This window comes from Sinohyriopsis cumingii, chromosome 2 (assembly GCF_028554795.1).
Source record: "Sinohyriopsis cumingii isolate HCF-2022 chromosome 2, ASM2855479v2, whole genome shotgun sequence".
In the NCBI taxonomy this organism is placed as follows: domain Eukaryota; kingdom Metazoa; phylum Mollusca; class Bivalvia; order Unionida; family Unionidae; genus Sinohyriopsis; species Sinohyriopsis cumingii.
Genome location: NC_142962.1, coordinates 54,310,878 through 54,337,681, shown reverse-complemented (window position 1 = coordinate 54,337,681; position 26,804 = coordinate 54,310,878). Strand labels below are relative to the sequence as shown.

The 26,804-nt window shown below is 39.4% G+C and overlaps 1 protein-coding gene across 1 annotated transcript in view; it reads right to left on the bottom strand.

The window, feature by feature from the left end:
• The window catches only part of LOC149804882 (uncharacterized), a 117,706-nt gene that overhangs the window by 13,601 nt on the left and 77,301 nt on the right, over positions 1-26,804 (bottom strand). Inside the window, exons 21-30 of the mRNA XM_089933354.1 lie at positions 25,861-25,974; positions 25,318-25,431; positions 24,639-24,752; positions 24,126-24,239; positions 20,757-20,870; positions 20,154-20,267; positions 19,331-19,447; positions 3,802-4,029; positions 1,986-2,213; positions 140-1,051 (exon numbers count right to left, since the gene is read on the bottom strand). Of these exons, the coding sequence (XP_089789480.1) occupies positions 140-1,051; positions 1,986-2,213; positions 3,802-4,029; positions 19,331-19,447; positions 20,154-20,267; positions 20,757-20,870; positions 24,126-24,239; positions 24,639-24,752; positions 25,318-25,431; positions 25,861-25,974 (2,169 nt within the window). The remainder of the gene's footprint in view (positions 1-139; positions 1,052-1,985; positions 2,214-3,801; positions 4,030-19,330; positions 19,448-20,153; positions 20,268-20,756; positions 20,871-24,125; positions 24,240-24,638; positions 24,753-25,317; positions 25,432-25,860; positions 25,975-26,804) is intronic.

Here is a 26,804-nt window from a genome sequence, read left to right as displayed (position 1 = left end):
TAGTTTCGTTTCAAGCCAAAATAATTAACGTCATGACCAAAGTGTGAACATGAAACTTAAATAAGAGTGATAGGAAGTAGCTCAAACATTTGTTTTCATCTAAAATTAGGTTCTGTAAAAGATAAAAGACAAGAAATACCTGTTTCACAAAGTGAACCGGTAAATCCCTGTACACAATTGCACGAGAAATAGTTAATATGGTCGATGCAAGACCCGCCATTCTGGCATGGTGAACTGGAACACTCATCAATGTCAGTTTCACAAGTTGCACCCGTGTATCCATCTTTGCATACACAGGAGAAATAGTTCACGTGATCCGTACATGTTCCATTGTTTTGACATGGTTTGCTCATGCATTCGTTTATCTCCGTGCCACATAGAAGTCCACTGTAATCTGGAACACACTCACAAGAGAAACGGTTCACATGATTCCTGCATTTTCCACCGTTTATACATGGATTACTTGAACATTCGTCGATATCTGTTTCACAGAATGTTCCAGCATATCCACCTTGGCAATAACAAGTGAAATAATTCAGAAAATGCAGACAGGTTGCCCCATTTTTGCAGGGGTTACTTGCACATTCGTTAATATCTGTTTCACACGAAGTACCGGTGTAGCCATCAACACATCCGCACGAAAAATAATTCACATGATCTGTACAGGTTCCACCGTTTCTACATGGGTTACTTTGGCATTCATTTATTTCGGTTTCACATAGTATGCCTGTATAACCACTGGCACATTCACAGGTAAATCCATTCACGTGATCATGACACGCGGCATCGTTTTTGCATGGGGAGCTTTGACATTCGTCTATATTGTTTTCACAGAATATTCCAATGTAACCACTCACACAGCTACAGACGAAATAATTTACAAAGTTTTGACACGTAGCATCGTTTTGGCACGGGTTGCTCGTGCATTCGTCGATTTCTTTGGCACACGTCGGCCCCGTGTATCCGGCGACACAATCACAGAGGAAACCGTTCAGTTGGTCTCTACAAGTGGCACCGTTGTAGCAGGGATTACTCGTGCATTCATCTACGTCTATGAGGATAAATATTAGGATAGATTAATAGTACAGGTTTAATACGGTATATGTTAGTAATGCATTGAAAATACAGAACAATAAAATCATGTTATGCTGTTAATCAAATAATTTGCTGATTAGATTACTTAATGCTTCCTAGTAGTTACATGACATTTAAATTAATTAACAAGGGTGAGGTTAAAATAATTGAGCGGATGACGATAAAGACGATAAATAGAGAGAAAAAAAATCGCCTTGTAGATATTTTATAAAGTGGAAAATGCATATAGAAACGTGAAAGCATCAGATTTATCTCAAAGGTGAAAACTTTGACTTAATATTGACATGCAACTTTTTTATTCATTCATCCACATACTATTCTACTATCGTTTGAAAATCATCCGATACAGAGAGCTAACCTGATTCCTTTGAACTGCTGTCAAAGCGATTTTTATTGATGGAAGGGGAGCGATAATCGATTCCGATTTTGGATCCGTTTAGCCAACACTACTGAAAATTCCCCTCACCCCCCACACCCCGACAGCTGAGTCTAGGTACAACACTGTTCCCTTGGTGTCGAAAGATTAAATAGAGTCCACCTTCCAATTAAATGCCTTAGAGATACCTCGTGTATCATCTGACCATAAATTAATTCCTATTAAGACAACGGAACAAACTAAACCAATCAAGCGGACAGATTACGAGGACCATCTTGATAGCAATAAGATAAAGGTACATAGTACAATTTTTAATAAATAAAGACTTCACCAAAAAGGACAAAAAATGGGCACATGGTGACAGGGGAAACAAGAACATGATCACAACAATGTTACAAGGGATGACAGAAGAATCAGGTACACCAGTGGATAAGCGTGGATTACATAGAATTGGCGATACTCAGTAAACAATTCTTCGTTATAGATTTGAGGAGAGAAATATGTGTTTACTTACCTATTTCACAGGTTTTCCCGGTATATCCGGCAAGACAACTGCACGTGTAAAGGTTAATGAGATCGTTACACGTGCCACTGTGTTGACATGGCTGGGAGGCACACTCGTCTTTGTCGACCTCACAGGTTCTGCCTGTGTAACCAGCCACACACGTACAGGAATAATCGTTCACACCGTCAATGCATGTTGCTCCATTTAGGCATGGTGCAATAGCACAATCGTCAATATCTGCAGGTAAAAAGTTAGCTTCTACATTTAAAGGTATATTTGCATAGCTTAACTTTTAATCAGCACTATGCTAACATGCCAGTAACTGATACACACACACACACACACACACTATAACTTGTTCATCAACAGCTATAATTTATATATACAACACAAGCATTTTCTGATAAGAAACCCTTTGTTCAGGCCATATCGTCCTTTAATGTTAATGCAACGTTAAAATCAGAGAGAGAGAGAGAGAGAGAGAGAGAGAGGACATATTATAAAGACGTTTGCATTCTTTTAGTCATTTCATCGCACATGTATTTCCGAGTTTCGTATTTAAAGTTTTATGATTAAATAAATAGAGCAAAAACTGACAGCTGAACTGTAACATCGAAACAATCTTGACTCGATGTGTGTGTATGTGTGTGTGTGTTCCATTGTGTGTATCGGCATGGTTTTTCAAAAAGACTATGCAGAAAACATGAATATTACGGCGGTAATCCTTACCAACTGAATTAGAAGGATATCACATTTACATAAGAGTATAGGTGCCCTGTAAACTTGAAACAAGAATCCCAATAGACAGTTTAAGTTTAAGAATTCTTAGAAACGTTGGTCATCATGGTTACGACCACAAAGTCATTTCTTTTTAGCTGACAGTCACATTGGATCTCACCATGAAACTTCTTTTTCTCTTTGTAAACTATACCCACAGTTACATAGTACCGTTTCAAACTTTGCATACAATAATCCTGTTAGAAAGAGGATTGAAGTATTGAGTTATATTATTTACGATAAAGGTCTTTTTAGTTTTCAAATTTGCATAGCTACATGTAATTTAATGTATAACTTATTAGTCAAAAACCAATTGACCCAATGTCTATGGGTGGCATCTATCAATCAAATATGGCACAACAGAGATTCCAACGTATGGTTGACGACTTCGATTTCCAGCAAGTTGTGAATTGTTACATAACTGGATGGCCAGAACAAAAGCTTGTACAATCTAGCTGGACAAAATACAAAGGATTTACACGACAGACAAATTAAATTCTATAACATTTTGCATTTACTTTTCAAGAAATGTTCATAGTATACTTAAAAATTTTGTTACTAAAACTGGGAATTTTTTAAACAAAAAATTCTGGTTTTATAGAGATATATATGTAGATGAGTCCGTGTAGCATAATCATTTTACCGAAGGTGTCGCTTAAACACCCAATTCATGGTGCCATAAAAGGAAATTAGATTATCCGCTGTTCGAGGAAGTTATTAATTTTTTAATCTTGGCTGCACTCAACCAGCAAGAAGAAGAGTTTTACAATCATTTGGTTGTAGAAACTCTTCCTCCATTTCTTAGAAATCGATTTTCTAGAATGGTTTACGAACTTAATGATACAGTATATGTTCTCAAATGACGCGGGCAAGTATTAACATTCTTGATAAAAATGACGAAATAAGATAAATTTTGAACACTTTAAAGTATAGTAATCTAGGACAGCTCATGAGCCAACGCATCAACCAGACCTATAAAACTAGAATAGATTTTCTCATTATTGGTGGAAAGATCTATTGCCAAAGATCGTTAATAGCATTTTCTCACCTGTTTGGCATATGTTCCCAGTGTATCCCGCGTCACATTCGCACCCAAAGGAGGCCATTCCGTCAATACATGTTCCATTATTTTGACAAGGATTGGAGGCACATTCATTTATCTCCATTTCACACAGGGCTCCAGTAAAACCCGCCAGACACAAACATGAGTAACTATTGGCACTGTCTTGACACGTGGCGTTTTTCGTGCAATGATTATCAATGCAGTTGTCAATATCTGGAAAATATATGCATATCACTATTCACCTTAGGATGCTCTCTCTCTCTCTCTCTCTCTCTCTCTCCGTCCGTCCATCCATCCATCTTCAAAATACTAACTGCAGAAGATGAAGTTACTATCGTTTCGGACTGAGGGTGGCTAAATGCCTTTGTTAAACAAAACAATTCACAACTCACAATGACCGTTGTCGCGTACCTGTTGAGTATTGACCGTTTCTTATAAAGCCGAAATCAGAAAACCTACGACTGATAACGACATGATATGGGTGCCTATGTGAAAAATCATTTTAAGGTATCCATATATGTCTAATGGCTGTTGTTATTAAACAAACACTTCGGAACATGTTGCCTGCTTCACAATATAAATTTGTCTGAAATGAGTTTGAAAAATACAATGCCCGTAGCCTAAGTGAGAGGTGATTCTATATCGACCATATTTATCTACATTATTTTGGAAAACATTTAGACCATCTCCCATCAGAATTTTTCATTCATGTTGGAAGGTAGTGTTTTTACCTTGTCCCAGTAGTTTCCCAGAAGAGACACATGTTAGACACAATCCGAATGCTTAATTTCCTTTTTGCAATTAGCTGTTTCCACTACTACATAACTCTACAAATGCAAACGGATTGAAAATTATAATAAAGAAGCATTAATGGAAGCGAGTGAAACACATCAGAAATTATATATATATATATATATATATATATATATATATATATATATATATATATATATATATATATATATATATATATATATAAACTGAAGCAAAACCCATATTTAATACATTTATTTGAAGTCAAATGTGTGTGTGTGTTATGGATTTTTAACATAGCTTTGATACTTTATCAGACATTTTGCTACCACCTCTGCAGTGTGGCAGTTTATAATGATATCTAGCACTGTTGCATCATGCCGCACACATGCAGCATCATGTCCTCACCTAGTTACATATCCTGACACTAGGCCGACCAGTCCTAACATTAACCTCTTTGATGCTGAGCGCCAAGTGAGGCAGCTGCTAGTACCATTTTTATAAGTCTTTGGTAGGACTCGGCCGGGGTTCGATGCCGTGACCTCCCGCATCCGAAGCGGAAGCTCAAACCACTTAGGCAACCAGAGCGGTCTTGACGTCAAACGAAATAAGCATATAATATTTCCCATATATATTATGTAGTTAAAAATTCTGAGCATGTTCTTATTTTCCTCGCTGTCTTTGAAAAAATAAAATTAACCTCATAATCTTTTATTAATTAAGGCAATGAATCCGATAATGTCTCCTCCCAAATTTACTCAACAAAAACAATTACACAAATATGCAAAAGAATAGCTATCTTTTCGAGGCAGTGGAGTGGGTCTGAAAAGGGCTTTGTGGTTTCTTCTTCTATGTCTTCTAATTTCTTCTTTTCCACCAACACCTCAATTTTCCATCACATGTTCCTTCTTCTTCTTCTTCTCATTCTTTTCCCCCTTATGTCTCTCCTCCTTCTCTTTCCTCCTCTTCTCAGTCTCGTCTTCTTTTTATATTTTTTCATTACAGGCTCTCATTCTTATTTTATCCTTCCGTCTTTTTTCTCCTCCTTTTCCTTTTTTATCATTTCGTTTAAAATGCATTTTCTTCCCTTCAAATTATTGATCTCCATGCACATCCCATGAGGACCATAAGCCTCAAACTGCATCCCTACCAACATTTCCTCCACCATATTAATTGCTTCCAGCACCTCCTGCAATGGCATCGTCTTCTCCAAATGGTTAGTTGCCATTTTGTATTCAAGGTTGAATAGCGCGAATGACGAACGCTTCACGTTATATGTCTGAAGCACAGACGTGAAGGAAAACATCCCTTAAAATAACTTCACATATTATCTACTATCAACACAGAAGTGAAGAAGAAGAAAAAACATTATCTACTATCAACACAAGGGAAGAAACAAAACCCATTATCTACTCTCAGCACAGAAGGGAAGAAAAAAAATCCTTATCTATTATACCCACAGAAGAGAAGAAAAAAAAACCATTATCAACTATCAACACAGAAGGGAAGAAAACCCCATTATTTACTACAAGCACAGAATTGTAGAAAGAAAAAAAAATATTATCAACTATCAACACAGAAGGGAAGAAGAAGGGAAGAAAAAAAAAACACATTGCTATCAACACTGAAGGGAAGAAAAAAAACATTATCTACTATCAACTTTATTTACTATCAACACAGAAGCTAAGCAAAATAAATCACTATTTGCCATCAACACAGAAGGGAAGAAAAAACCCCACATATACTATGAACAAAGAAGAGAAGATAAAAACAACGTTATTTGCTATCAACACATAAGGAAAGAAAATAATAACCTCACAGAATTGACAACAAAGAGATTTACCGTCGAGTAGTAGGGGACACTTGTCTGTGAATAAAGTGAAAATGTACTTAACTATCTATCCAGTTTTGTTGCACTTTCTCGTCCAGAACATCGACATCAAAGTGTTTTGATTTGGAAAGACATTTAGGACTTGTGTAGGGTGAATCATTTCGACAAAAGCCGATTAGTATTGTTGGGAAACACATTCATGGAACTGTCACTCGGTAACGTTATGTAAAATTGGTTATTAAAAATTCCAGAGTTCTGCTGTCCGAGGGGTCACTGGAGGTCAGATGAGTGTCCAAAATACGGTTGTTGTTGTTTAGGTGGCGACTGTTGGGAAAGTGACTGGTGTTGCGCACAAAACTCCTGTTGTTACCGTTAGTGGAGTATTTTATGTAAGGATTGGGAAGAAGGTAACGATGCAACTGCTCAGTAAAATGGTCCACAATTCTTTGTCTCTTTGATGTAAACTCAGATTGGCTATGGCAGCACCGATGACACAATACACGATAAAGATTTGGCAGAAAAAGATGATAAGATTTGCGTTTTAGGCACACGTTCTCCACACCACATGCACAAGGGTTGCTTTTGTAGATCCTGCAGAGAAGACCCGTGTGAAGGAGTGGTCACTGTGGTAGTGGTTGAGGCTGTGTTGAATGTCAAAATGGTCACTTCTTTTTATAGTCAATGACTTGCGAAGCGTCGATCCAAGAAACAAAACTGTGTGAATATCCTTTCCAACGTACTTTAACATCTTTGACACGTCTTTCCCCCACTTTACGGGTTTTTCGTTCCAAAATGTTTTCAATATCGTACACTTCGTTTTCTTTTTTGGTCACGGGTTGTAACTCAGGCAATTAAAATGTTCCTTTTAACACTTCCCCTTTCATGTCTTCCAATTTATAGACGGCAGGATGACGGCCAAGTACTCGTCCAGTGACAGGAAACAATTCGGTGGTACAGTTGGCTAAGTAACCTATGTCAAAAGTGCGTTTGGTTTTGTCAATGCGCAACCACAGTCGGGTACGTACCAAACAGGTGCTTGAAGACGGTCATTTCGTTGTCGGGAGTCAATTGGGGGGGGGGGGGGCACATCCGATGCTCTGATGATAAGACTGGTTGTACGATTGAACCAGCTGCGGTAAGACGTCGATGTACTTGAAAGTGTTTTGATGTGTAAAATATATCCAGATGCGTTCTTTCAAGGTGCGTTAAAAACGTTCCACGATGCTGGCTTTGATTTTGGGATTCTCGGTGATGAGAAAATGAATGTCTGTTTCTTCAATTCTTTTTGGAAAGCTTGGTTCAGAAATTCGGAGCCTTTGTCAGTTCACCATCGAAGAAGGTGGCGACCACTTTGTTTCAACACCAGTTTGAGGCTCTCACTAACTCAGTGCTAGATTTGAAATTCAATGGCACGACACAGGCAAATTTGGAAAAGACGTCGATGACACAAAACAAAATATTTGTAGCCATGATTGTAGGTGGCCAAATGAGAGACTTCGGCTAAATCGGCTTGCCATTGATGATCAATGAGTTCCTCTCGTACGCGATTTCTGGAAAGTTTTCGTCGAATGGGTTTGTGTAAGGTGTTCGTGGCTTGTTCCTGTAACCATCGTTGCACTTGAAGTAAACGGGGACTTTTCAATCTGGTTTTGGCAGCAAGATACAATTTTTGATCTCCTCCGTAACATCAGGATGGGATGGATCGTAATAAAAGCTGGCTAACACATTTTCCATTTTTTAATATGTCACCCACTCTTCATCGATGGAACTTTGGATGGAACGAGGTTGCTGTTTGGAAACGGCTTTACGTGTCCGATGTGCCACAGGAGTAGAAGTCGATGGCAGTGGTGGTAGTAGTGGCGACGGCAATGAAATGACTTTGGTCTTGCTTTCTTTTTCCACTACTGTTTCCCTTCTTTCTATTTCACTTCTGCCGAAGGAGGAGTGGACATTTTCTCTTTAACCCAAGCTTTACGTTCTTCTCGTTGGAGTGTGGGAGAAGGGGTCAAGAAGGACGTTTCAGTCTTACTAGGGATGGGAGCTGCTGGCGGACTTTGAAAAACTTCTCTAGCCTATTCTTCCTCAGACATCCGTGTGGCTGCATCTGTCTTGTTCACTGGGAGTGGTAGTGGGGGTGGTAATGAATAACTTTTCATTAGGGTCTTGAAATATTTCAGGGTCGGTGGAGCTGTTTCATCAGAAGCTTTATAGTGAAAGAGATGATGTCGTTGCAATACTTTACCGTACCCTTGCGATTTTTCCATTTCTGACAAATCGCTGTGATCCACCAACGATTGCAATTCGTGTTGTAACTGGGACAGCTCGGCCAAATTCAGATTTGGAGGCAAATGCGGTGTCCGTTGTTCTTGCCAACGATGGTATTCCATTCATCGTTTGTAAGGCACTAAAGTAAGTTTTCGTCCTTCCTTCAGATTACGAAGGTTACGTCTGAGATCTCTTGACTCCAAAGGTTCCCTTTTTCTTATTGGACCTGTTTTTTTCTTGCTCCCATGAGTCCTCCCATCATTGTTTTCAATATTCCTTTCAACAAGGTCCTAACAACAAGGGCAAAATTCCTACGAGTTGTACAAACATCTTTTTCGTTTGACGGATGGGTATTTACTTCTTGACCATTTGGCGAGGAGCGTGTCGATGCGGGGCTAAGCATTATTTCTGATGTAGAGACAAAGGTATCATGCCTTTCAAGACATTCGGACAGCATTCGCACACGGTATCAACGACGTCTTTGGAGGCCGTTTGAATGATTTGTTTTCGCATGGGTGAAGGGGCTTTGAACGGGACGGACAACACATCTCAATGTCTGGCTAAACGGGGAGGCAGTCCTTTCCTTTTCTTTCTTTTGGGGTTAGAAGAGCGATGACCTTTGTGGGGTGACATCTTTGTGTGTTCTGGAGCACAAAAACACTGATACCTATCGTTTGGTAGGGGTCTTTTTTATAGTGGAATGTGTCGCCATTGATTGACGGTCCGTCGTATCATTTTCATGGCATGGATCACTCGACGTGGAGGGTTGACAACGGACTAAATCGGGACAGTTCTTGCTTGGGGAAAATTCTGTAAACTCTGTAGCATGCCCGATCTTTCTTGGACTTTGATTTCGGGGGCAGGTACTTTGCTAAAGAGGAGGGGGATGTTACCGTCGGAGAATAAGACCCTGCAGACACGGGTTTCCATTTTTCATCAAATTAGGAAAGACACGTTTCAAATCGGGTTTGGCTGGCATCACTAGCAACGGAGAAGTGGAATAACATGAGGCTACTGAATACGTGGTCACCGTCGCTGCAGGTCGTGGTTTGAGAATGAATGAAAGGTTGCGTCCTGGCCAAAGTGCCTCTCTTGCGGGAATAAGCTACTTTCTGGGGTCTTTTCTGGGGGCTTTTCTATTTCTTTTTCGAGGCTGTGACCTGGTCTTGACGCCACTGATCTTTTTCTTTTGGGTACGTTTGTAAATTTTGGAGTGGATTTTTCTTGGGAAGGACTTTGGGGCATTGAGATCCAACTTTAAGATGGAACTAATGATGACACCTCTTAGAGAACCGCTACCTCCAGGTTTCGAAATTATTTGCTTTTTGGTTTGAGTGTCGATGCGGAAATCTGCCAGTTGCGTCAAGGCTACTTTGTTTCTCTCAAACAAGCGTTTGGTTTAATGTGGGATGTGAATATTGCCTTGCAGTAATTGACGTGCTGTCACCGTAAACCTACGTAAGACTTCTTTGAGAGTGGCTTCTAATACACAAGCACGTATTAGTGGATTTTTTTCCGCGACTGATGCTATACAAGGCACGAATAAATTTGACGGGAAGATGCGACTGAAGGGACGTCATGTTCACGATATGTGAGACAGACCCAATGTGAACGGGCCTTTTATATAATTTGTTTCTTAAATCGACGGGGGACGTGTACACGACAGGCCCTCCATCTTGGCACCAGTGGTGAAATAGATAATTACAAACTCGCAAATAATCGGAGGTAGTGGGTTTTAAATCCACTAGTAAATAAGCGTAAGGGCTTTGAGTAGCATCGTCGTACGCATGAGTCAGCCACGGTGTTCATAACTGTTTGGCTAACACTTGCACTTGCGATTTATCTCTAGGGCTTTTAAATAAGATCACGTAATGAGCATTGATAATGATGGAACAATGGGCTTTACTTTGGTGAAACAAAGTTTGGGTGATGTAATTGACACTGGCATTACGATGATGCCCTTTGCGCGTAAACCACAGTTTAATTTCTTCTTCGTCTTCTCCTAATATGTCGTCGAAGATGACCAGATCGGTTTGACTGGTGTCAGACACAATCCCGTCGTCGTCGCCAGGTATGCCTTCCACAAACACACTGGAATCGCCTTGACCTTTTTGCAGGAGGCTGTACGCAGATTGCCTCTCTTTGTAACATCAATCAATACGCTGAGGTGGACGATCGATCAAATGACGTTTATGTTCGATCAAACGTTTGACAAATTCGGTTTTGCTTGAGCTGCTCGGTCCAGCAATTAACATGTTAAAGAGATGGCGATGATACAAGGTCTAAGTTTTCGTCAATGGCTTTGAAAGTGGAGGAAGAGGGTGCAGAGACAGCAGAGGTAGCCATAGTGCAGGGAAGCAAGACAAGAGTTTTTATAATTTTTTCAGGACACGTTTATTTCATTAAAAGTGAATACGAAGGACAAAAATACATAAAAGCCAATGGTTAAGTACATCGATAAAATACACATCACAACGATCAAAGTGGAATATTAACAAGTCAACGAACAACGTGTTTGGTGCCAGAAGTGTGGTGTCCTAGGGATAATTTGTAATGTTCTTAGAGTCTCTACACTGGGCACAGTCACACAAGAAAGCTTCCGGAATGGCCTTTCCTGGATGTCCGTGTCAATGGTGGTCCTGTCCTGAATAGAGTGGTTTTCCTTGAGGTCGGGTTCTTCTTCCGACACCGTTGGTAACACATGTTTAAACGTTGTTTTTTTCACTTACCGTTGAACTTTAGAATCACAAGTCTTGGGCATAGTTAGCCAGTTCTTTTGTCCAAGCCTCGAAACCTAATCTTTTCCAGTCACGTACATCTGGCCAGTGAGGTTGAAAGTCATACACTACACACATTCATCGTCGCAAAAAACTTCAGTGCCTTAAAGTTGACGAATATTTTTCCCGTAGAGGTCGATAGGAATCGAGATGAAAGCGTAAGGTTTTTAGCATAATGAGTATCTCGTGTACATTTAAAAGTACCACTCTGATGGTTTTGGTGGTAGGTACTGTTCGTAAAAGAGTCCACAAGGAATTGGCTGGTAAACGAAATCGCAGAAAGGAAGTCACTAAGACACACATCACACGACGACCACAATTCAATGGGTATAGTTCTCGTAATAAGTGTTGGTAATCCTCTACCATCAGAATGGTGTAATTGATTTCTTTCCACGGTATTTGTTGTATCCCAACCGATAAAGGTCGTAGCATGGTAGCCAGTTTTTATACCCTCTTTTGTTGATGGTAATAAATGTACTTTCTGAACAGAAGCGGTTTTATTTCTGTACCGTACCAATTTGTTTTAGCCACTAGTTCACATATCACACGTCACACAGAAGTTTCCTCTTGAACCAAGATTTGCACTTGTAAAAGATTTCGTCGGAATTCGGGGTAGTATGGCTAGCTCGTAAGAAGTAGGATGAGTAGCAACCACAATCTTCTGGTCCTCGTCCAGCTGATCAATGTTTGACCATTGGAACGCTTGCAAACGAATCAGTTCTCTAAAACCATCTACCAAACATCGGTGGTGTAATTGATGCAATTGTTTTTTGGCGTTGGACTTGTATTTTGACCAACTCTCGGTAAATGCGTTCTCTCAACTCCAGAGGCAATCCACTAATGTCCTCTTTTAAAGTATCCATCCAGAGATTACTGAGGTCGTCCCACTAAGGGTAGATAGTGACATTCCGGAGACCATCGAGCATGTCCTAGGTAAGCGGAATCTTTCTGTTCCCATTAGTAAAGTGACACACAACAAGTGAAGCACTTACATTTACCCCCTTCTCCTAAGTAGATAAATCCGGCTCTGGCTAAGTCTTCGGGAGTAGGTCCTCCCAGATATTTAGGCCATTTGCCTTGGAATGATTGAAAATGACTTTCAAAATATAAGTATTCGAGCAAACGTACAGGAAACGAATATTCTTCTTTCACATGCTCATTTCGATGAGGGTACGGTGAAACTCGCACAAGTTTGGTCAGGCATGGATAACATCCGTAGGGTGGTAGCGCATGGTTTCACGTTGAGATGACATTGACAATGGAAAGCAGCAAAGTGATAAAGTGTTCTGTAACGAGTGGCATAGCTTTTGCATTCGTCAGGTTTGACACGCACAGCGTCACTTTGTATGGTAGGTATTGTAATAGTAGTAGTCAGAGTAATGTTCCAATGATGTTTTACTGCATCACTGAGGTCACAGCGTATGATATCCTTGCAATCTCAAGGTACAGCATCGCAAACCACTTGAGAATCACCGAACTTGAATGGTGTCTGATTCATCTTTCTCGCTTGGTGTTGGTAGTTACAATGAACTATCGGTCTTGAACGTTTTCCCTTTTTATATGCTGGTCAATATCGGCAGGTCCGTACGGTAAAGTGAAGTGGTTGTGAAGCCGTATTCGCTCCTGGTACACCATTTAATACACTTTTTCCAAAGGCCTACTGACGATTTAGTGTGTGGCTAAACGTACAATCTTGTGAGGTTGGTAGGTGGTCACTTTAAAATATCGATCCTCTCCAGACTGCAAGGCTTCTTTCAAGACCCCAAAGTTCACCACTTGACTGGTGCGATAATTCAGAGACAATCCTTTCACTTTGCACTCCGTGTGCACTTCTCCTTGTGGGTCCCGGTATTCGTAGCCGTAATGTTTAGGACTGCCACCAGTAAAACGTACAATCCTGTCGTTGGGGTGCTCGTCCGTCCAGGCCCCCAAACTGTCTCCTTCGATGTCAAGGTAACGGTGACCCAGACAATCGGTGTAGATGCAACTGTCCGTGTCAAAGTACAGGACGCGATCTCCTAACAGTTCTAAAGCTTCGTACAATTTTAAGCGAGCATGTGCTGCCAGGTAGGCTGCAATGATGACATTTTCAAATTCGTCGGCTTCAACAAACTCCAGTTCTCCATTGTAATAGACTAAGATGAAGTCCTCACGAATTACGTCCACGTGTTTCATGTGTTTGGATTTGTCGTGAATCATCTGGAAGTAGCGGGCTTGATCGGACAAATACTGTCTTGGGTAAACACGGTCGTTGTACCCATTTTAACCCACAAGCAATTTAACATCACTTTAGCAAACGATCGCCTTCCTTCGTTTTTCTCGATATGGTCTAAAGTGATGCCTTCCTGCTCCCAGTATTTCTCTTTGAATTTCTTTTGGTCTTCGGGAGATTGGCACCAGGAAGGATAGCCGCTGCCTTCTTGTTTCAGCTTCAAAAAGGCATCCACGTAGTCTCGTCACCCTTGTGGTAATGTTCTGTCTTGGGAAAGAGGTAAATTTCTTACACTTCTAACAATTGGTATCCCAGATCCAGAGCTTTGAACAATTCCACGCTGACCCATGTTCCTGTCAATGCGCGTTCTTCCTGGATGTGCTGACATGGTTGGTTTTGGTTGTACTCTTCGACAGAAGTGCGGCACAAGGGAAGCATCAGTTTTCCTTGGCAATGGTGAGGTAAAACGGGATGATACAAGTTCGTAGGAAAAGAGACTTTACATTTAATCAATCCTTTGTATTGTCGATATTTATCCAGTTCGATGTGTTTCGTCAGCAATTGTCTGTGCCCTGCGGGTAAGTGACAATATTTGCACACGTAAGGATATAGCAAATATACGTCCAAGTATTTGAATGTTTCTCCTTCTTTCCTCATCGGTGTGATACAGCAAACATGTGGCATTCATTCGCCATCCGTACAAACTGTCCCACGGGTTCAGTGGGTCCACCAACTTGCAACTTTCCACGATGCGTTTAAACTCGGGATCGGTTTTCAAACGGTGATCGTACTCATGTTCCCACATTTCCTCTACTTGGTATCCTTGCTGTTCTAACATTAAGCGTCGCTGACAAGTGGCCTCGTACAAGTCTTCAATGGTTCGTTGTGAAAACTGATTTTAAGTGCCACGTTGAGGGTAGTAGATCGGACATCCTTGAAATTATCAGCCGTTAAACTCGTACACAGTCTTGTGGTTTTCTAAGTCCCATCCATCCACCGAATACGTTACGATGGTCTGTTCGCCTCCTCCGTTTCGGGCATGTTGGATCCATTTGTCTTCCTTATCGCACAAGTAATGTAGTCAGCGTAGGGCTTTGACCGAGTATTGACATTTGTCAAAGTTCGTCGTTTGGGGGCTTATGACAGCCAGGGTGTTTTCGGGTATAAATCATTGGCAGTACACTAAGGAACACGCTTTGGCAATGGCGCGGGCTTCTTTCAAAGGACCGATCCCACCATGCTCCGTAAACAATTCTCGAATTTTTTTCCCATAGCAACTCAGTAAAATGTCCACGTCGGATAGACAATGCTTTAACACTTCTTCCCGAAAGTCGAAGGGGTCATAGTAGTGAGCATCAGGTAAATGGGGTAGAACAGCGTGTTGATTGGCTTCGGTATTGAAAAAATGCGGAAAATAACCTTTGGCCATTTCTGTCATTCCAAATGTTTTAGGCGTTCGGCTCAAAGGCATGGCCAAGTGACTCAATGAATCTTTAAACTGCACTTGTTCCACTTGCATGGGAATGACTTTGGCCCCGTTCAAAGTGACTTTAGCACGTTTGGTACTTTTTCAGGATAGCATTTCAGAAGATCTTTTCCATCGTACCCAGCGAAATTGTGAGCCATGAACGTGTCATAGCGATGGCAATCTATGTAATATTGGTTGTCCTCTTGGTTCCACGTCTCATCGATGGAGTCTAAGATCCACTGAGCGAGATCGGCTAGCGTGTTCTGTCCTCGAAAGATTTTTTCACGTCCTCCAGGAATCTTGCTGTAATAAGGGCAGTGACTAAAGATAAGCTCTTGGATGCACTTCTCGCACGCTCGATGAGCCAAGCAGAAATTAAGAATGTGTATGCCGGTCTCTTGCATGCATTAGAAATCGAAAAAGATTAAATTCCCTTTCTTCTTCTGGTCATCTTCTTTCTCTTTTTTGGAATGGTGTTTTTCAATGTAGCAATCGTGTTCCATGTCTGCGATTTGGTGACAAATGTGGCATCGTTTCGTTTCTGAACATACGTGTGTCTTGGTACTATTGGTACGTATGCCTTGTCCACAAGTGGGGCACAATCTCAGCAGTTCCGCTGTGAACCTTGCGTCTTCAGATGTTGTTGGTAACAGGTTGGGGTGAAAAAAGTGCGATGACAAGATGGGCTATGCACTCTTTCTTGTCCTTCGTCAAGACAGGGTTTAGAGGCTAAACATCCCTCACATTTTAATCCACAATGTTTGTGTTGCTCTCGATTGTTATATCCATAGTCACATTTCTCACAGTAATAGCCGTATCCTAGGAATGCAGTGATACTGGTAATGGCATCGAAATGTTCATCGTGATGATAGACATCAGCGTATTTTCCGTCCTTGAAATGTTTGCCTCGAAACAACAGAGGTCCACATACTCTTCGAGGGTGTACTTTCAAGGTGTAGCGTGAAGCTAAGACGTTTTGCCATTTTTGCATTTCAGGAATGCCACAGGGTGTATCTTGGGATATCCCGGCTTGCTGTAAGAGGAGTTCTGCTTCTCTTCGTTGTTTGGCACGGTTCAATTTTTGAATAGTTTGCAAGGCTTTCTTACCATTCTATCGTGTCGATCTTGTCGGCATACGTTCGTCCCACCACGATAGCCCTGGCTAAACACATCTGATCTTGAGGATTGTTAATTTCGACGTGGCTACGCTTGATGCTACGAAGTTGTCCACCAATAACACTTTTCTGCGTTGCCCGGTCCCTTTGGGAAAAGAAACTTGGGTCATGAGCAGTGTATTTTTTCCATATGTGATGTGAAAAGTATCGTTGAATTGTTGTACGCGTTGAATCTTGTCGATGACTTTAGAAACTGTTAATTCTGATGGGCTGTTAAACTCGATCCAAACGGGGGACTTCATAATGTCGTGACAAATGGAAAGTCTCATGAAATCGTATTCTTTGGCTTGAAGTTGCCGTTTCAGTGTGGTTAAAAATGAATCCCACACATCAGTGATGAACTCTTCTGCATTGTCTAGCGTTACGTCGGACTTGAAATCTTTAAACTTTAGAGTGTACGTGTAGGTCGTGGTTCTAAATTTTCTGGAGAAGCGTTTATCCATCTCCTTTTTCAGGGGTTACTGATAGTGAACTTTAGTTTGGTGTAGACTCACTGGGTCTGGATTCTGGTTCACTCATGTCATCTTCAAAATCGCTGACATGGATTTGAGCCAAGACCTCAGCTACTGTACGAGGCGATAGGTCACGTTTCTGCCTCTTACTTTCTTCTCCTTTCTGCACGAAATGATGCTATCGTTTCATCTTGAGTGCAAAACGTCAAATGACTACATTTTAAACGCCATGGGTCCCATTTATTTCAATGCAAGACCAACGTCTTCCCTCCAAATATTCATTTCACTCTCAATCCTACCAGAAAGATGGAAGAGCCAACACAGACCAAACTTCTGATCAGAGCTTTGCGAGGTGGAGGTGTACGAAGGTTCTCTTCAGAGGAGCCAACGGACTACTCCTCCTCCTTTTGAGATAAAAGTCAAGCTACTTGCTATATCTGTCCGCTGAAAGGCTTTGTTCTTCAGAATGTCCACAACGTCAAAGCAAGACAGGCGTCAAAAGAGACAAAAGTAAAAATACCTGTTATCATTGTCCAGAGAAGGAACATTGGTCTTCAGACTGCCCTGAGAAACAACAGGAGCTTGGGCATGAGAGGAGTTCAGATACCCTCCAAAACGGAAGAACACGGACACGTCCAGAAAGAGAAGAAAAGAAGACGAGAAGAAAGGGAGAAAGAAGAGGAAACCTTGTGAAAGAGAAGAAATTCAACAAAAAGACAGAGAGAGAGAGTGAAACGACACAGTGGAAGCTAATGAACTTTTAAAAATGTTGTATTGTGAATTGGATGGTAAATTTGTGTCAAAATAGACCAGAAAGAAACGTAAGTATCTCTTAGTTTAGATTTTTATCATGATAATGACATACTCTCACGCACTCACACACGTCTATCATGGAGCAAAAAACGGATTTTGAGTTTGAATTCATTTTGGCAAATTAATGGTATCTCTTTCTGAGAGAGATGGTTGGCACTGAAAAGGACCGTTTGTTTTTATTTTGGGTTTTTTTGGGGAGGGGTTTGTTATTTTTTTAAATGAACTCAGGAACGGGAAGTAATGCGCATTAACTGCCTTATCCCTCAACCACGGCCATGGCCTACTTCTTGATCTGCTACTGTCGGTGATTTGGTAGAAATCACTTGGGCGGGTATCTCTGGCGTAGTAGGTGTGTGAACAGGTTTGGAATATTTGGCTCCGAAATGTCTTTTTCTCTTGGGTCGTATTAAAAAACATTTCTTTCAGACTCCTTAACTCTGCCAAAATGTCTAAGAATACCGTCATTGTTTGACTTTTACCATTCTCATTCTCTTATAGACCTAGTTTCTTCTCTTCTTCTTCTTCCTGTCGTTTACTTCTTGCTTCATCTTCTTCTCGCTGTTGTTGTTGCATGAGAAAGGCTTGTCTTGCTTCTTTCTGCTGCTGCAAAAATGGCTCTAATTTTTCTTCCTGTCTCTGTTTAAAATCCTCGTCGTGTGGTAAGGAAGGAAAAGGCAGCGAAGGTGCTGGTACAGGAACAAATTCTTGCGAAGAAGAGAGAAAATCCGCTAAATCCCAATTAAGATCGGTCTCTTCTGGAAGTAGAACAGTGTTTACTTTAGTAGCTGCTGCTATGCCATCACTTCTCGTCTCACCAGCTGGTACACCCCATTTCATCGTCTTCTTAATTTCCGTCATGTTCTAACTCTGTCGCATGGATTCACTGCGCGCAAATAATAGCGCACCTATGTAGGAAATGTGACGTCACATGTAGCTCTCTTCGGACTGGAAGACAGACTCCGCACTCTGACTGAATTTTGCAACGCGTGTTTTGATTGGTGAAAGAACTCAATCCGTTTCGTTCTGATCTTCCACAATAAATAACAGCAGTTCACTTCATTCCCTTTACCTGTTCTCGTCACAAGATGTTGACAAACGTAGAATCGTCTACCGTCGTATCGTCAATGCTGTTCAACCCGGTCTATCCCATGTATGTTAAATCATCATGGGCTATCACCCAGATCACAGAGACAGCCTTTTGAAAAAGAAGGATCTATTTGGAGAGAAAAGGCTGTCTGAAGAGAGTCTTAATCTACGGACCAGAGGTCATGCGAAGTTTTGAGGAAGAGAAGAAGATCCGTGAAATCCCCTCTATGTTAACTAAATTGTGTTAACATAAAAACCTAAAGGTCCTTTTCAGGGCCACTCTAATGCCTCAAAATGATATATATTATCTTGCCATCTCTATGTATTTGTTTGTTTGTGTATTTGTTTCCTTGTTTCTTTGTCTATAAACTTGTATGTCCCGCCCCGCCAAGCGTTCTAGCTTTTTCCCGCTGTCATTGTTTCACCAGATTGAGGTCAGCCACTTGTAACTTTGTTGTCAATGTCCAGTACCGTGACGTCACTCCACCTATTTCATTCCAATTGTCCGTATGCACTCCCTATCCATTATATTTCCCATATACAGTCCCAACTTTTTGTCCGTATATTCCTTGTCCGTATATCGTCCCAGGGTGTTTTTGTCCGTATATCAGCCCAGGGGGTATTTTAATGGTAATTCCCATTGTCCATATATCATCCCCATTCACTACTCGGGTGTGTATACCTATTTCACAAATTGTTCCTTCAAAGCCAGCTGGACATGTGCAGTTAATTCCACCGTCATCTAAAGTTGTGCAGATTCCATTATTTCGACATGGACCAAGATCGCATCCTTTTAATTCTGAAAGGAAAGAAAGGTTTCTTAATTTTAAGCTTTTTTTTTATGGGCAACCGGAGATGTAAAGTACTTTCCTACTAAAACTTCCGTCAAGCGAATAAGCATTTGAATGTGTCGGTCTGTGTATGTGTGTCTGAAGAGACTGATCCAATCGAAATGAGATAACTGTGATTTAGTGAAATACAGCAGAGCACAGAGAATAAACGATTAACCGTGTCAGTTCGTTCTATGTGTTTCTTGAATATGAAGTACGCGCGATGTTTGCTTTTCCACCATTTAATTTTCATGATGTTAATCCATCCCTATCTTTACTTTTGTACTGAATTTTCTTTATAAGAGGGCATTTTTTAGCGACTGAGTCCAGTCTAGTCTCGGTTTACTGCTGAAAGTGTTTGAATCATAAAATAATGTTGATCCCATCGAATGAAAACAACAAACGAAAACAACTTTTTCCAATACCCCGCGTCATACCATCTATATCCTTGATTTGAACAAGTCACATTGAATGTACTGACATTTTATTTTACGGAAAAAGATCATTTTTCTTACAAGGAATAACGCACCCTAAAACCTAGTGGTTTGATCCTGATCGCTATGTCTAATTTTACTTTAACGTAATTTCCTTGCTTTAAAATAAATAGCTTTTCTTTATCAAGCAACCCCTATAGTTTTTGTTTTTTCACCCGGAAATTATATGGTTATATCTTACCTATTTCGCATTGTGTTCCATTAAAACGTTGTAGACATGTGCACTGGTAGCTACCCATCAAGTCTATACATGTGCCACCATTCAAACACATCACGCCAGCACAATCATTTATATCTGTAGCCAAAAATCTCAAAAGTAAAGGAAATGATTAGAACAAAATGTCATATGTGGTAACGAGGGTGTTATTGTTTAGTGTTATTTTGTTGATTGATTCAGTTTCAACTCTACAAAGAGATAATGTTAGATTGCTAAAAGAGCTTAAAGTCTTTGGCTTTCGAGGTATAAATATTACCATTGAACATATTATATATATATATATATATATATATATATATATATATATATATATATATATATATATATATATATATATAACATATATATATATATATATATATATAACATGATCACTGCTTGATATATATGTATCTCAAAACTTTGTTAATTTCTTTGAGGAATCATATAGACATGAAACAAATATAGTCATTTAAATTCTTGCCTGCATGAATATGAAAAGAACTTCACAATTTGAATGTTTCACTAGAACTAGGCTATTATCTAGGCAATGTGTTGACAAGCGAATCATTCAGTTATGTTACTTACCTGTCTCACATCTTTCCCCGGTATATCCCAAGGAACATGTGCATTCAAAGCTACCTGTCATATTCCTACACGTGCTATTATTTTCACATGGGTTGGAGTCACATGGGGTCAGTTCTGTAACGCATATAAAGGAAAATGAATTCATTGCAAGGACTTTAAAAAATCTATATGCTAGTGCAGTTAAATAGTAAAAAATAGGCTGTAAAAGGCAATATAAACGAAAAGTTATGACTATCAACATGTGTATGTATATGTCCTGTATAGTTGAAACCTTTTGGGCACAATGCTTAGATCTAACTCCAGATAATTCTAAGGAATGTGACATTCTTAGAAATCTCAGAAGGTTCTTGGATACAAAATAAATTCTGAATCATGCTACACAATGCCAAAATCTACTAAAGATTTTGAGTTCTAACACCGTGCTGTTCGAGACTACTGGTCCAGGACAGGAATCATTCATAGATCAAGAACATTTTCAGGGTAAGGACAGGAAACCCCATTTAACATGCGCAACCCGGATGTTTGTTTAAAGCAGGAAAGATTCAACTAGATGCATATTTGGTCAGATTCTATGGTCATGGCGAGGAGGAAAGCAAAGTTTCAGAATATTAAAATAACAAAGTATCCACTCCCTTTGTACAAAATATAAATCTCCCTTTCTATAAAGTATCCACTCCCTCTGTAAGAAATACCGATGTGCACTCCCTCTGTACAGAGTATACACTCCCTCTCTACAAGGTACCGATATACATCCTCTCTCTACAAAGCACCGATGTAAACTCACTCTGTACAAAGTATTCACTCCCTCTGTTCAAAGTACCGATGTACACTTCCTCTGTACAACGTATACACTCCCTCTGTATAAAGTATACACTCCCTCTACAAAGTACCGGTTTACACTCCCTCTGTACAAAGTATCAAATCACTCTGTACAAAGAATCCACCCTCTCTGTGCCAAAGAGTATATAAAGGACTAAATAATCTGCATTACCGTGAAAATTTATTTTTTTCATGACAATCCATCCCTATAATTTATCGAAAGTTCCTTTTCGTAAAACGTTTCTTTAAGGGGAATTCTTTTCAACGACTGAATCCATTCAAGTCTCAGTTTGCTCAAAGTGTTTCAATCATCAAATAAATTGCATCCCATCGAATAAAAAAAAACATAAGAAAAGAAAACGTTTTACAAGTACTCTAGAATATTTATGCTACATATTCTTACAGCAAATAGAATACCCCGAGACCTAGTAATTTGTTCTTGACCGCCATGCTTATTGTATGGCCTTACTTTAACGTAAATAGCATATTCATCAAGAAACCCGTAATTTTTGTCTTTCACTCGGAAATAATATAGTTAGAACTTGTCTATTTCACAGTGTGTTCCATAGAAACCTTTAGGACATGTGCAGTGCAGCCTCCAACTAAATCCATCCAATTGCCACCATTCAAACACATCACGCCAGCACAAAAATTCATATATGTAGCCAAAAAATGTCAAAATTCAACATCAGTTATTTGACACAAACCTCATATATGGTAATAAATGATGGTAATGAATGGAGATTTGACGTTTGGGGGGGTTAATGATGTTGCAATGACCGATTCAGTTCAAGAATATCTGGAAAAATCTTAGGTGACCAATAGAGTCAACTTAAATGTCTTTGTCTTACGAGGTACACATAATTTTCTATTGAATCTTCTTTGCTTAAGATACACATCCCAGATCTTTGTTATTTTCTTTGATGAGTTACATAATGACATGACATAATTTTATAGTCGTGTAAAATTTTGCCTTCAATAAATCAACTAATAATTTCTGCAGACTTTCATATTTCACTAGAACTGAGGCTAATCTCGAGGCAATTTGTTGATAAACAAATCGTCAGTAACTGCCTCATACTTGTCCCACATCTTTCTCCAGTATATCCCAAGGAACAGGTTCATTCAAAGCCACCAGCTATATTACTACAGGTACCATTGTTTGCGCAAGAGTTGAGGTCACATTAGGTCAGTTCTATAACGCATATACTGGAAAATGAATTCATTGCTAAGACGTTGTAGAGTCAGTATGCTAGTGCAGTTAAATAGTGAAATAAATAGGCCGTAAAAGGCAACAATAACGAAAAGTTAAGACAATCGACGTGATATGTATGCATATGTCCTGTATGGTTGAAATTTCTGGGCACAATGTTCAGCTTCCACTCCAGATATTTCAAATGAATTTAGTATCCTTAGAAACTTCAGAAAATTCTTGCATACAAAATAAATTTTGAATAATGTTACAAAATGTCAAAATGTAGGACTTGGCGTTTAGCGCCGTTCTTTTCGAGACTACTGGGCCAGGACATTAATCATACACAGATCAATGACATTTTCATGCGAAGGACAGGAAACACCAATTAACAAGCACAACATGGATGCACGTTTAAAACAGGAGAGCTTTAATTAGATGGAAACCGCTCAGGTGTACTCTCGCTTAGGGCATCCACCTCGGATGCAGGAGGTCGCAGGTTTGAGCCCCGGCCAAGTCATACAAAAAATTATAAAAATGGTTCTAACAGCTGCTTCGCTAGGGGCTCAACATTAAGAGGTTAGGGTTAGGACTGGTTGACCTTGTGTCAGGATAATGTAACTATGTGGGACATCATGCTATATGTCTGTGACATGATGCCCCAGTGCTAGACATCACTATAAAAATGACACATTGCAGATATCGTTGTGATATGAGTGAAAATTTTTTAAAGCTAAGTTAAAAATCCAAATCAAACACACACACACACTTAGGTGCATATTTGGTCAGATCCTATGGTTTTGACGAGGAGGAAATCATAGTTTCAGAATGTTCAAATAACAAAGTATCCACTCCCTTTATACAAAATATACACTCCCTCTCTACAAAGTATACACTCCCTCTCTATAAAGTATTCACTCACTCTGAACAAATTATGCACTCCCTCTGTACAAAGTATTGGTGCAAAATAGTAAATAAAGGGCGAAATATTCTGCATTACCGTGAAAAGTTACTTTTTCATGATGGCAATCTATTCTTATATATTAAACCAAACATTCTTTTCCTTACTAATTTTACTTTAAGGATGGATTTTTTTTAGCGAGGAGTCCATTCTAGTCTCAGTTCACTGCTCAAACTTTCTGAATCATATAATAACAAAAGAAGAGGTTTTGCATATACTCTGGACCATATCAAACAAGACAATTATCCTTTCAAAACTGGAGTATCCACGATACCTAGTAATTTGATCTCGACCGACATGCTTAATTTATGGCCTTACTTTAACGTAAATAGCATATTCATGAAGAAACCCATAGCTTTTGTGTTTTTCACCCGGAAATTATACAGCTGTGACTTACCTATTTCGCAGTGTGTTCCATTAAAACGTTGTGGACATGTACACTGGTAGCTTCCCACTAAGTCTATACAAGTACCACCATTCAAACACATCACGCCAGCACAGTCATTGATATCTGTAGCCAAAATGTCAAAATTCAACAGCAATTATTAAATACAGATGTCATATATGGTAAGAAAAATGGGTTGTTGTTGCTAATGTTGCAATCATCTATTCAGGTTCAAGAATATCTGGAGATAGTCTTAGGTGGCCAATACCATCATCTTAAATGTCTTCGGGCTTACGAGGTGTATATAGTTTTCTAAAGAATCATCTTTGTTTAAGATATACATCTCAAATCTTTGTTATTTCCTTTGATGAGTTACATAATAACATGGCACAATTTGATAGTCGTGTAAAATTTTGCCTTCAATAAATCAACTAATAATTTCTGTAGACTTTCATATTTCACTAGAACTGAGGCTACTATCGAGGCAATTTGTTAATAAACAAATCGTGAATAACTGTTTCTTACTTGTCTCACATTTTGTTCCAGTATATCCCAAGGAACAGGTGCATTCAAAGCCACCAGCTATATTCCTACAGGAGCCATTATTTGCGCAGAAGTTAGGCTCACATTGGGTCAGTTCTGTAACGCATATAATGGGAAATGAATTAATTGCTTAGATGTTATAGAATAAATATGCTAGTTCAGTTAAAAAGTAACATTAATAGGGTGTAAAAGGCAACAATAATGAATGAAAATTTATGACTATCGCCATGATATGTATGTATATATCCATATATCTAACATTTGGGAACAATGCTCAGCTTCCACTCCAGATATTTCAAAGGAATTTAGCATGCTTCGAAAAATCTGAAAGACATTGGATACAAAAATAAATTCTGAACAGTGTTACAAAATGTTAAAATTTAGGACTTGGAGTTTTAGTTCTAGCGCCGTTCTCTTCGAGACAACTGTTCCGGGACAGGAATTATACGTAGATCATAAACATTTTTCACGTTTAGGAACGGAAATCCCAATTAATATGCCCAACCTGAATCCTTTGTTAAAACGGGAAAGCTTTTACTAGATGCAATTCGCTCTTATGGCCTAATGACTAGAGCGTCCGCATCGGATGAGGGAGGTCGCGGGTTTGAGCCCCGGCCATGTCATACCAAAAACATTATAAAATTATATGGTTATGACTTACCTATTTCGCAGTGTGTTCCATTAAAACGTTGTGGACATGTACACTGGTAGCTTCCCACTAAGTCTATACAAGTACCACCATTCAAACACATCACGCCAACACAGTCATTCATATCTGTAGCCAAATGTCAAAATTCAACAGCAATTATTAGACACAAATGTCATAATAAAAAGGTGTGTGTGTGTGTGTGTGTGTTTGTGTGTGTGTGTGTGTTGATTTTGCATTAACCAATACAGTTTCAAGAATATCGGGAGATAATCTTATGTGCCCATTATCATCATCTTAAAAGTCTTTGGCTTACGAGGTATATATACTTGTCTATTGAATCGTCTTTGTTTAAGATATACATTTCAAATCGATATACATTTCAAATCTTTTATTTTCTTTAACAGGGTTACATAATAAAGCAATTTTATAGTCGTGTAAAACGTTGCCTACAATAAATCAACTAATAACTTATGTAAATATTTCATGTTTCACTAGAACTGGTGCTATTATCGAGGCAAAATGGTAATAAACAAATCGTCCATAACTGTTTCCTACTTGTATCACATCTTGTTCCAGTATATCCCAACGAACAGGTGCATTCAAAGCCACCAGCTATATTTCTACAGGTGCCATTATTTGCGCAGGGGCTGTTGTCACATTGGGTCAGTTCTGTAATGGAAAATGAATTCATTGCTATGACTTTAAAATATCAACATGCTAATTCAGTTAAATAGTAAAATAAATAGGCCGTAAAAGGTAACAATTACGAACATTCACGACTATCACCATGATGTGTATGGATACGTTCTGTCGGGCACAATGCTGAGCTCCAACTCCAGATATTTAACTTGAATTTAGCATGTACAGAAAATTCAGAAACTTCTTGGACACAAAATTTATTCTGAAGATTGCTGCACAATGTCTAAATGTAGGACTTGGAGGTAGTTCTAACCCCGTGTTTTTTGGAGACTGCTGTGCCAGGACTGGAATCGTGCAGAGATCATTTAACAGTCTCATGGTGTGGACAGGAAACCCCAATTACAAATGAGCAACATGGATGCTTATTTAAAATGGAAAGCGTCAGCTAGATGCACACTTTGCAAGATCGTGTGGTCCTGACGAGGATGAAAGCTTTGCTTCAGAATATTCAAAAAAAAAGTAATTTTTCCCTTCGTAGAAAGTATACACCCCCTCCGTAGAAAGTGTACAGTCCCTCTGTAGAAGGTACACACTCCCTCTGTACAAAGTATAAAATCTCTCTGCACAAAGTATAAAATCCCTCTGTACAAAGTATAAAATCCCTCTGTATTAAGTATAAAATCCTCTGTACCTAGTATACAATCCCCTCTGTACAAAGTATACACTCCCACTGTACAAAGTATACATTCCCTCTGTACAAAGTATAAACTCCCTCTGTAAAGATAAGCTCAAGGTTAAAATAAAAATTTCAGTCTTAATATTAATATTTCTAGCCGTTTATGATATTCTGTCTTTGGCTA